This window comes from Lactuca virosa, chromosome 1, assembly GCF_052849685.1.
Source record: "Lactuca virosa cultivar CGN04683 chromosome 1, Lactuca_virosa_CGN04683_v6, whole genome shotgun sequence".
Lineage (NCBI taxonomy): Eukaryota > Viridiplantae > Streptophyta > Magnoliopsida > Asterales > Asteraceae > Lactuca > Lactuca virosa.
Window position 1 is genome coordinate 182,080,979 of NC_136426.1, and position 11,933 is coordinate 182,092,911.

Below are 11,933 nucleotides of genomic sequence, written 5' to 3' on the forward strand. Positions count from 1 at the left end.
TTAAAACACAGCAATTTCATCCCTTAACTGAGTCATATATTCACGGTCTGCTGCAGTACCATGTCTTGGAATATCGTCTTCATCATCCTCAACGGACACATTGTTATTTCGAAACGAGACATTGGGTTGATCGTATCGTGCGAAATACTCATCACTCAGTCCTTCTCTCCTTATAAAAATATGAAGCGCGAAACATGCCATGGCAATGTTTCTTTGTGTCACAAACGGAAATGGTGCCATCCTCTTCAATATAGGGAAGCGTGCTTTCAAAACACCAAAAGCACGCTCAATGACATTCCGAAGTTTTGCATGTCCGTGGTTAAATTTTTCTTTATTGGTCAATGCACGTCGTTGACGAAAATCTCCAAGCCAATACCTCACATTACGATAAGGGGCCATAAATCCTCGAGTGTGTGCATACGCGGCATCACAAAGATAATATCTGTGTGTAAAAAATGAAAAACACTAATCAATTTTCAAAGTAAGATAAAAATATTTAAAAAAACAAAAACTTACCTGGTGGTGGAAACGGGAATGATGCTTGTGGATCGGCTATTGCTTCTGATAATATTCTAGAGTCATGCGCACCCCTTCCCACCCGGCCACAAAAAATGTAAACATCATATTGAAGTCACAAATTGCCAATACGTTTTGGTAGCAATCTCCCTTTCCCCTACTTCTATATAAGTCTTGTTTCTTAGCAGGGACAACAACATGTATCAAAGTGCCATCAAGTGCACCAACCGCCCCTTTGAAAACCCGTCGTAGCCTCCTATTATGCCCTGGAATGTTTGGATTCGAATTAAAAGAAGTTGGTACTATAACATCTTGTGCGAAAAGCATCATTTTTTCCAACACTTCATAAAAAAATTTATGAACTGTTTGCTTCGAGTGTTGAAATCTCCGCTTGATAATCACGTAACGTTGATTATGGCCGATCATCATAAAAAACATAGCCATCTTTTCCTCAACCGATACATGTTTGTTGTCCTTTAATGAGTAATGTGCTCTAAAATGAGCACATAGTCGTACAAATGAGTCACGGGACATGCGTAATACTTCAACACATTGTAAACGATTACGGTGTAATAACTCCAATGTGTATTCATGACCCGTCATTTCCGAATCATTATCCTGCAATCGTTTCACACCCCTCTTCCAAAAATAACGGATGTAAAGGTACATAAGAATTACGAGAAGTAACTTTTGATCGTGATCCATTATGAACCTAAAATCAACAAAGTAGAACTTTACATAAATCATATTTGAAGTAACAAAAACACATTAATCATATTTCAAGTAGCAAAAAAACATTACATAAATCATATTTCAAGTAGCAAAAACACATTAGATAAAACATATTCCAAGTAGCAAAATAAAACATTACATAAATCATATTTCAAGTAGCAAAAACACATTAGATAAAACATATTCCAAGTAGCAAAATAACAAAAAATAGTTTCAACAAAGGTAAAAAGACCTAACAAAATAGTTCAAACAGAGGCAAAAGGACCTAATAAATAGTTTCAACACAATAAAAATCATCGGACAATCTTTCCATCCTTCAAAACTCCTAAGCTTGTACCCGTCATCTCAAGCCATCCTCGTAATATCTCGGGAACATCGGGCAAATGCATCCACATCTCTCTCATGTTCATGGTCCCTCCAAAAATATGATATGCAACAAAGCGTAAAGGATCTGTAGGGCCTAACTGAAGCACTTCTAATTTCTCTAAACATTGAGGAATTGTATACCCTTTAGTCAAACTTTGTAGAGTTTTTTTCATTTCAAATGCTAAATCGTCAGCAGTAATAGAAGTTCCATCGGGTGAAGAAGCAGACGGTGAGGTACTAGGAGCTTTAGGAGTTGAGGGTTTAGCCCTTTTGTTGGGGTTACCGGATGGTGAAGCAGTATATGGTGAAGCAGCAGAAGGTGATGCATCAGAAGGTGAAGCAGCAGAAGGTGGTGGCTCATGAAAAGGCTCACTAGCATGATGGGAAGTGTCATCACCATCATCATCTATTGCAAGAAAAGGGGTGGCGGTAATCTGAAGTGGTGGAAGACGACAAGAGGATGCTCCAGATACTGAAGATGATTGGGTTGAGTAACTCCTAAAATTACTAGTGGCATTATTTCCATCAAAAAGACGAGCACAAAGATCTGGGAAAGGCAGTGGCATTGTTTTCAACGAAGCAGCCTTCGGATGCCCCTAAACCCAAATATAACAAAAAATAATATAAGAATATTTGTCAATTTCAAACATAAATGTTTAAAAGTGTTTTGTTTGAGAATTGTACCTTCTTAAAATCATCCCACTCCTCGACTGTTAAGTTAAAAGTGTTTGTTTGGGAATTGTATATATTACCAGTTTTGTTTTTTAAATACACCCATCCTGTGTATTTGGCTTTCAGATTGTCATATGCATTTTTCATTTGTTTTTGACTCAAGTCAACGCCAAATTTTTCCTTAAGAACTCTTCCAAGCCTTATCCATGAATCTTTCTGCAAACTCAATCCTTTTCTACCAACACTCTCTATTTCTTCAATACAAGTATCCATTAAGCATTTTAATTGTTCATTGGTCCATTGATGTTTATCTCCCATTTCTAATAACCAATATAGCATTCACAATAAACAGTCAACAACTAACATCATTATTTCATATTTCTAAAACCAATCAACATTCACATCATTATTTCATAATTCAACAACAATTTTTAGCACATTCAACAACAATTTGAAACAATATTAAAGTATTTTCAGCATCCTATTTCATCAAAACAAAATCAGCCTCCTATTTCAACAATTTGAAACAATTTTTAGCATATTCAACACATTTTAACAGCAATATCAGCAACATTTATAACCATTTCAGCAAAAAAAAAAAACAATCAAACAACAATTTTAGCAAATAACAATTTTCATACAACATATTGAAGCAATTTGAACAATTTGAAACAAATTTCAGCAACATTTAACAACAATTAACAACAAATAGAAGCACTAAAATTTTCAGCAAACTTTATCAACAATTAACAACAATCCAACAATTTGAAGAACTAATTTGAAGCAAGAGTAATCCTCAAATAACAACAATTTATCAACAATTAACAACAAATCAGTGCATTAGTGAGTTTTCCAGCAATAGTAATCCTCAATTTCATGTTGGAATTGAAAAAAACAAAAAACGAAGGAAACAAACCTGTTCGTCGCAAATCGCTGCTGGTCGCTGATGGCCTGGTCGGAGGTGTCGCCTGAGGATGGCGGCGACCGGCGGTGCTAATCGGAGGTTGGTCGGACTTTGGATTGAAGATGGAGTGGTGAAGGTTCTATCGGTGGGAAGTGTGGGATGTTTTTGACGATGGAGGCGCAAAAAAGAAAGAGACACGTTTTTTTTAGGGTAAAATTACTTTGCAGACCTTAGAAGAGGCTGGCCCAAGTCTGTGTGGTGAAGACCTCGCACAGACGTTTTTATGTCTGCGCACTTCAGAAAAACAAATGCACAACAGACCTCTAAGTCTGCGCGTGGTCTGCGCCGCGCAGACAGAAGACCTCGCACAGATCTGCAGAGAAAAAACAAAGACCCTCTAACTATTGTCGTGGCTTCAAACTTAACAGTGATTTCCAACTTATCAAATAACTCTAAAGTTTATAAAATTTACTATTGAAATGTATGATTGAAAATGAACAAAACACTTTTATTTATTATCAAGTTTTGAATCACATATTTAATGTGGTCGTACTATTTTAACGCTTAGTCATCTTCTAAAACTAACACATACCTCTTTATTAAATGAAGTTGTACGATTACATATTTACACAACACGTATTCACTAAAATAATTGTTATATTAATTGAAATGGTTAGAATTCTCGTTCTTATCCATTTCATTTAAATTATAGTTACAATTATGGTCCCTCGTCTTTTTCTTCTTCAACACAATATACCCTTCATATTACACTGTCCGTTAACTATTTTCTAATAAAATCAACATACCCTTTATAATAAAATCTTATCATACATACATAATAGATATTATTTTACGACCTACCTACTTTTGTTAATAGATGGCTACTGGCATAAAATATACCTAGTTTCGTATGGATGAGTATTACAAATTTCCTTTAGACATCGTTAGCTAATTCCTTTTTTTTTTTTTTTTAATTTTACAGTATACGAGGGTTACACTGTAAAAGGTTTTAAGAAATTCATAACTTCTTCATATGAACTACGTTCTCGACGTTCTCCATATCTACAGATTCGTATTTACAAGTACTTCGATTATTCTTTACGTTGATTTAGCTAAAAAGCAACCGATCTCTATTTCACTTTTTATGACACACATAGTGGTGTCGGGCTGAACGCGATACTTAGAAAAATCATAACTTCCTTATACAAAGTCAGATTTTGGCGTTCTTTACACTCACGAAATCGTCATCACAACCGCTACAACTTTCATCAAAACTATTATCCTAAATAACTTTTTTTATTTTATTTTTAAACACTTATTTACCATAATTTGTTAAATTCATAATAATGTCTTATACAAATATTACAATCTAATAATACTTTGCTCATAAAACATGTACGCAATATATAAATATCATTTATATAACTTGTATCGCGTATAGAGCATTCTTGTTCATCTATGATTATACTATTGAATAATTTAATTATTCAATCAAATGAATAACTTATAACTAAATTCTCTTAAAACATCTAGCCTTTACTTACGGGCGTTACAATTGGTAACTAAATCTAAACAATTGTATATAAAACAACAAGTTTGCGAAATTTGACATTATGTAAGAAACCAATACATAAATGATGTTGAAAATGTATGATTAATAAACCTAGCCATTCCACTCGTTAAAATTATTTTTAAATAGCTAATAAACTCAAAAAAAATATTATAAAAAGCTAACAAATTATATTTGTATGTTTTTGTTTTTTCCACATGCAATATCAAAAAATATTTTACACTTTCAGGTAGGTTTTAAAATTTATTACAAATTTATTTTAAGATTTTAAATTCTATTACTAATATTGTTCATATTTTTTCATTTTACAAATTCACTCCAAATCTAATATAGTTTTATTTTACAAATTTATTTTTTATAACATTATTTAGACTTATTTTATAATATTTTAAAAGTTTTTAAAGCTTTTTTCTTACTTCTTATAAAAGGTTTCACAACATTTTTAAAAAAATAATTACTTTCTCTCTAAAAAAAATATAAATTTGTTTTATAATTTTTCAATACAACGTTATAAATTTATTTAACAAATATTTAAACTTTTATACAACTATTTAAAACCAAATTATTTCCAAATGTTATAAATTTTAACCATTTAGAAATACTTTTGTATTAGAAAAGTCTTTAAACTTGTTTTATATACTTTTTAATCTTTTTATATTTTCATACAACTTTTTTAAACGAAAATATTTCTAAATGTTACGAGTATAAAACCTTTAGAACACTTTTATTTTTAAACATTTAGATGTTACAAGTTTAAAAAGTTACTTTTGTTTAAAAATCGCTTAATAAACGCTTAAAAAAGTTCTTTGAAAATTATATGAAAATGTAAAAAAAAATTAATAAATAGTAAAAAAGAACCCACTTGTCAAAACTGCTAGCAATTTTGTGCATTTATTCTTCAAATTCCAACAACTTTCTCTTCATGCTTGACAACAAAAGGACTTACTTGTCATTTATAGTGGTTGAGAAACGAGATTGGTATAGAGCAAATAGAAGTAATGACTATAGATTTCATTGAGTGAAGCAAATCATTTCCAGTGTAGTTGTAATAATCTCTCAATCCCAAGTCTCTATTTTTAATAGCCCCTTCCTCTCTACGGGATAAATGAGACCATCACACAAAAACAAAAGGAAAGTGTAGCTAGTTACGAGATTAACTCAAAAAACTTTTAAAAACCATTTTTTTTTTTTCATGAATGCATAAAGGAGTACATATAATATAACAAATATCACACAAGGTTTTATAGAAAGCAAACAATTTTCACTACAAGCACAAAATTATATTCAGAGACGTGTACCCATAGGTAGAAACCTACCTGATGTCAACTGAAAAGTCAACACTACTTTCTTGTTACATCGTGGTGACTTGAAATGTCAAAACCTATACATTATCTCATTTTTCATCAATTCCTCCTATGAGACCAAACATATAGATTTAAATACATATTATAAATATTATTTCTATTATACCTTAAATTAGTTATTTAGCTCAATAATACTTACGTCTATTAAATAATTAAACTATTGGTCCACCTAAATATGCTCCAACTAACAATTACCATCTATTTAAAACTACCGGCCAACTAAATAAATGATCAAGCTAATAATCCCATATAAATATTATTGTTTTATATATTCTCATTATGGTAATTAAAAATTGGTTAAATTAGATTCATTATATAACTTATACATGGAACATAGATAATGGTACCTTACTTAGACATCAACTCAATTATGTATGAATATATTTAGGAAACTTAACATTTATCAGTTAAATTAAAAGTACATAGACTTCATATTTTTTAGTTAAAAAATTTAGAAAATCTTATAAACTTATAAATACCCAAAGTTTTAAGCCTACATTGAGTTGTATTGACTCCAACATACCTATTATTTAGTTTGAGAACCTCTTTATTTAATCCAATAACTTAAGCCCAAGAAGAGTTTCAATACGTTTTCTAACCTTCGAAAAATGAAAATGTGAGCCCATTACCTCATTTACCAGATGTCGCTCTACCCCACACCTCCTCCCTTTTCAGGTACACTGCTCCGGCGGCTGCAAGAAATCGACCACCGGTTATTATGTGGTTTACCTGAAAAAAAAATGATCTCTTCTTTCCAAACCATGCCTCTCTCGTCGGAGTCTTACCACATTCTCATAAACCACCACAGGTTTCTACTGAAATTTGGATCGAACTCTGTCACTTGACTCATATAGTTCGCCGGAGGAAAACGTAAACAAAACTCATCGGAATAAGTCAACGAAGTCTATGCCGGAAATTGGTCAGAATGCCTATTCCGAAACTCCTCCAAACATTCATTCCTTCTCATCTCGCCGGAGTTCAGGTGAATCATACACAACTAAATACTCATCGAAACTAATCCATAAATCAACTTTACATCCCTTGATATTAATCGTCCGTAAACCGCCGGAAACTTCATCGGTTAATTAATAATTATTTACTTATTCTCATTGATTCCGATCTGTTGCGAACTCTATTGTGATTACCAATAATTTAAACAGAAAAATCAAACTCTTTTAGACCTGGATATGTAGTTGACGTCAGAATTCTTACCGGGGAAGAGAAACCAGTACTTTGTTAATTCAACCAACACCGCCGGAGATCGCTGGAGGGAAGTTGGAAAACAAATCATACACATCATCGATTTTCTCTCCCCTCTTGATCTTTTCCTTCTCTCCCTGGTTCTTCCTCTCTTTGCTTTTTGGGAATATCTGTCTTACTAGTTCTGTAGGGCTTCTTTTGCCAGAGACTAGTAGGATGTGTAATCGGAATCAGACATGAGTGGATACAAGATTTGTTCAGTGGAGACTCTCCAATCTTACATCTGAAGAATAAATTGCCACCATTAACTGATATGATTTGGCGCATCTGATAGGGATTGATAATGCTAACAGACAGAGCGTCTAAGGGTTCAAAGGATGTATGACATTGCTATGCTAATTGCTAAGATATAGAGAAAGGGCTATCAGTTGTATACCACAATGACACAATCCAAATTGGTTGCTGTGCTGACTACAAATTTAGACCTTTTCTAGGTGTTTATCTGATGAATGACATTACTTTTTAAAATTGAGTAATTATACAAAAGAGCAGTAAGGAAATGGACAAAGTTGTGGCTACAGAATTGACTTTCTCAGTTTTATCACTTAGAACTTCAACTTATTGAATTAAGTAGCAGCAAAATATTCAACTGTGAGAATCATGGCAACTCAGCAATCATATTTCAGTCTTTTCTCTCAATCACATGAACCAAATCAACAAAATATATAAAGTAATTTAAAACAACATTATGACGTACATCATATTCCCATATTCCTTATATGTGTATTAATTAATTCAAAAACCATTCATATTCTCTTCCCCTGTTTTTGGCAATAAAAGATACAACTATTAAAACAAAAACCGAAAAGATAAATCGTTACTAGAGATGACAACAAGCAAACCATCTTAATTATTCTGGAAAAAATAGGATATTACTCAATAGTTTCATGTGATTGTGATTCTTAAAAAGCAAAGGGTTTGGGTGCAATAACCCTAAGGGGCTGTTTGGATTGGTGTAATGTTGAGGAATATAATTGAATGAAGGTTGTAATTGAATTATGAAGGAATTGAATTCTGCTAGAATTGAATTCTGTTGCGCGTTTGGCTGCCAAATTTTAAGAAATCCATTCCCATGTCTATTTATGTTTGGATTGATGATTTGTTTAAGGAATTGGAATGGAATTCTGTCAAATGACAATAATACCCTTTACTTGTATTTTTTTTTTTTAAATTGCTTTATAATTTACATAAAAAAAATACTTCTAAATAAACCAACAATCAAATTTAATACTGATTATAAACATATATTACCTAACAATCAAATATAACTTCCATTCTAGAGCATTTTTCATATATCTTCCAAAATGATAAACCAAAATAAATACATGTTAGATAAGTTTGGAACACAGATGATATCCATGATATCACAACTTACAAAAAATGAGCAAAGTATCTCAAAATGATACACCGACATACTATGTGGTACATATCATTCTTCCAACATGAGCTTCACAAAAGTTTCACGTTCTTCACCTTCCAAGTTCCAAAAGGTCAACACTGCTTCCGGCTCGCGCATTATCTTTCGACTTGCTTTAAACTTATCCCTTTGATCCATTGATGGAATCTTCAAAATTTCAGAAGTCACCATAGAAGTTTTCTTTTGTAACTCCATTTCAGCATTTAAAGATTGAGACATGGTGGCTGATGCTTCCCGAAGATCTTTTCCAAGTAACGCGTAGCGGCTTTAGATATTCCCTCAATGAAAGGATCAAATTTACGTTTCCTTTTCTTAGTACTAGCACTTGAAGTTTCCTCACTTTGCCCATTTGTTGTGGGTGAAATTTCCTCACTTTGTTCATTGAAATCATCTTCCATTTGCAATAATTCTTCTTCCACATTTTCATTATGTGACATATCCTCACAATCTTCGGCTCTATTCCCTTGAGCCCTATCTTTTCCAAAAATGATGCACAAGTCATCATAATGAGGAAGTGATTTATTTCTCCATTTTTCAGCTCCTTTATGCACCTATCACATGCAACAACAAATTACTATTTTGAACAAGAATAAAAATAGATCAAAGATATATATTAAATATACCTTTACATAAGAATCCCAAACCTCAGGTGATTCAACTGTTCCACATCGATTAACACTATCATAACCAAACCCACTTGTGTTATTACCGGTGATCATGTCATAAACAACCTGCCACTCTTTCTTCATAGTTCTGATTCGTGACTCAATATGAGGTTTCGCCAAAATACCCGCATTTGGGAGTGATTCTTTCAATGCTTGTCCCAAATGTTGTAAATAACCAGATTTAAAACCGTCATCGGCTTTAAACCCACCCGCATTTACCATATTTAACATCGCCTCCACAAGCTTAGCATCTTCATGTGTTGTCCACGTCCTATAATTTCGACTTTTTTCTGCCATATCTACAAATAAACTACAATTATAATATACAAAAAACCAAAAAAAACACGAACTTACTAAAACAAGTATCATGAGACTTTTGTCCCATACAAAAAAAAAACCATCATCAGAGTAAACTAAATACAATACAAATAATAGATTGATAAGGTTCAAATAAACTATATAATAGTAATAACGTACAAATAAAATACAAATAACAGAGTAATAAGGTGCAAATAAACTACAAATAACATCAGTTTGTTGTATTCCAAGAATCAAACATTGTTTGTGCTAAATTATCTCTAAACATAGTCCATTCGTCTGAAGTCCCGATGGTTGTGACATTATCATCATTTCCACCCCCATTGTCACCGGTTCCCTCATCTGGTGAAGCATTTGTGACAACCCGATATTTCAAACTTGTACATTCATCATTTTTATCAAGGTTAGCCTCGTTTTGCCATCTTTTAACGAAGTTTTTGGGTCTATAGGAGTGCCTAAAGCCTAGTATAACCTAGGAATGAGTCTTAGGAAGGGTATATAAGTGTGTAGCATCAAGTAATCGGGCCAAACACACCAAATGAGGTGTGTGCGGCCAGCCAGCCGCACACCCAGCCGCACACACCCTCCAGCCTCACACTCCAGCCTATATAAAGGACCCTAGGACAACCTTACACTCTTTTCTCACTCTCTACACTCTAGAACTCGAAATCCCCTCAAGATTCTTCAAGTTTTCATCTTCAATCATCCAAACAAGTAAGTATCCTACCCTAGATCCTTGATGCAACTTCATAGCAAACATCCTTCTTGATTATGATCCATGAAATCATCATTCTTGATGATGTTCATGTGTGTACGGCCAGCCAGCCGCACACACCTATTATTGGTCTTAAAACGGACTTAAACCCTCATCTAAGCTTAGAAATGGCCAAACCACCTTCTTGGAATCACCCCAAAGCCTTGGAAATCGAATTTGGACACATTTCTTGGGAGTGTACGGCCGCACACAGGCCTGGCCGCACAATCCTGGGCGCACACAAGTCATGACTGCACACACAGCCGCACACAGGGCCGCACACACACATAAACCGAGTTTTAGTGGCCTTACACCCAAATCTAAGGCCCTACACTCATTTAGGGACTTCAATAGGTGTTTGAAGCACTTAATCTAAGTGATGTTATGTCCCTAAGGTGTGTCCCTATGTCTTTTAGTGGTTGTATACCCTAAAGATATTCATATATGTGTTACTACTTGTTAACTAGGATCCGATTATGCTCACGACTGCATTTGACACCCTGCGATCCGATATCTACCTTTCGTTCAAATTACTCACTTCAGGTGAGTTCATACCCCTTAATCAACCTTTGAAATGATTTTAAATGCTTTATAGGGGGAGAATACAAGTTGAATAACTAAGTTATTAGATCAATCGCATGTGATTATTAACTGTAAATCAAACAGACTTTCATGCTTTTCAAACTGTATAACAACTATTTTTCCAAACATGTTTTCGTACTTGCAAATATTTAAACTCTTTTCAAAACCTTTTTAAAATACTGAAATCTTTATCAAACTCTTTCTTTTAACTTATATTTTGTTAAACTCATATCTATACAGATATAGTTATATAAGTAGGGTTTGAAGGACTTAGGACTGATAGCTCACTTTATTTCCTGTTCCTTGTTTGGTTGTAGACTTAGAGTACCAGGTTATTTGTCCGAAGGTCGTTGAAATCTTAGTTATATATTATGTATATGTGTATAGATATAAAGGCTTTTATTTCATTTCCATGCCTTTAGGGTAGCAAAGGTATGCAAACACGTTAAATCATACAAATAACAGTTCAAGTAAACTATAATAGGTATAGTTTAGGAGATTACAATTTACTATTACAAGGGTATACTATGATGTGGAACATATACATATACATATACAAGTAAAGAGAAGAGAACAATTACCTATACATATACATTTACAAGTAAACAAAAGGAACATATACGAACTTACATTTAGAGTATGAGATACATCCACATGACGCGGATTTCACCGTTGTCACGTTGGTAACCAGAGTCTCCTAGAGGGAGAGCGGACATTGTGTGTATAGATCTATACGGGACAGACCATCCCACATCCTAACTGCTAGCTACAGTCTCGGCCGACCAAGCCAAGGGGTGACAAATGTCACATTTA

General features: G+C 33.5%; 2 protein-coding genes across 4 annotated transcripts; both read right to left on the reverse strand.

The window, feature by feature from the left end:
* Positions 1 to 1,119, reverse strand: LOC145124921 (uncharacterized). Its single transcript, XM_079060405.1, has 2 exons — positions 599 to 1,119; positions 1 to 442 (listed from the first exon to the last, which is right to left on the reverse strand). The coding sequence occupies exons 1-2, from the start codon at positions 1,117 to 1,119 to the stop codon at positions 1 to 3; spliced, it is 963 nt and encodes a 320-aa protein (XP_078916531.1).
* A 275-nt stretch (positions 1,120 to 1,394) lies between these two features.
* LOC145162433 (uncharacterized) lies at positions 1,395 to 7,907 on the reverse strand. Of its 3 annotated transcripts, none has more exons than XM_079081593.1 (5): positions 7,337 to 7,907; positions 6,754 to 6,816; positions 3,203 to 3,563; positions 2,299 to 2,606; positions 1,395 to 2,210 (listed from the first exon to the last, which is right to left on the reverse strand). In XM_079081593.1, the coding sequence occupies exons 4-5, from the start codon at positions 2,602 to 2,604 to the stop codon at positions 1,542 to 1,544; spliced, it is 975 nt and encodes a 324-aa protein (XP_078937719.1). In that variant the 5' UTR covers positions 2,605 to 2,606; positions 3,203 to 3,563; positions 6,754 to 6,816; positions 7,337 to 7,907; the 3' UTR covers positions 1,395 to 1,541. The 3 variants fall into 3 exon arrangements, with proteins under 3 accessions (XP_078937719.1, XP_078937712.1, XP_078937707.1); XM_079081586.1 differs by having other exon boundaries at positions 6,910 to 7,907; XM_079081581.1 differs by having other exon boundaries at positions 6,754 to 7,907.
* Positions 7,908 to 11,933: the final 4,026 nt, after the last annotated feature.

What these genes read in the sequence shown, in the direction of transcription:
- LOC145124921 (XM_079060405.1), bottom strand. Translation starts at nt 1,119, where the DNA reads ATGACGGGTCATGAATACACATTGGAGTTATTACACCGTAATCGTTTA. An exon ending in TTTACATTTTTTGTGGCCGG is followed by an intron (nt 443 to 598) that starts GTGGGAAGGGGT and finishes TTTTACACACAG; the next exon opens with ATATTATCTTTGTGATGCCG.
- LOC145162433 (XM_079081593.1), bottom strand. Translation starts at nt 2,604, where the DNA reads ATGGGAGATAAACATCAATGGACCAATGAACAATTAAAATGCTTAATG. An exon ending in AGTGGGATGATTTTAAGAAG is followed by an intron (nt 2,211 to 2,298) that starts GTACAATTCTCA and finishes ATTTGGGTTTAG; the next exon opens with GGGCATCCGAAGGCTGCTTC.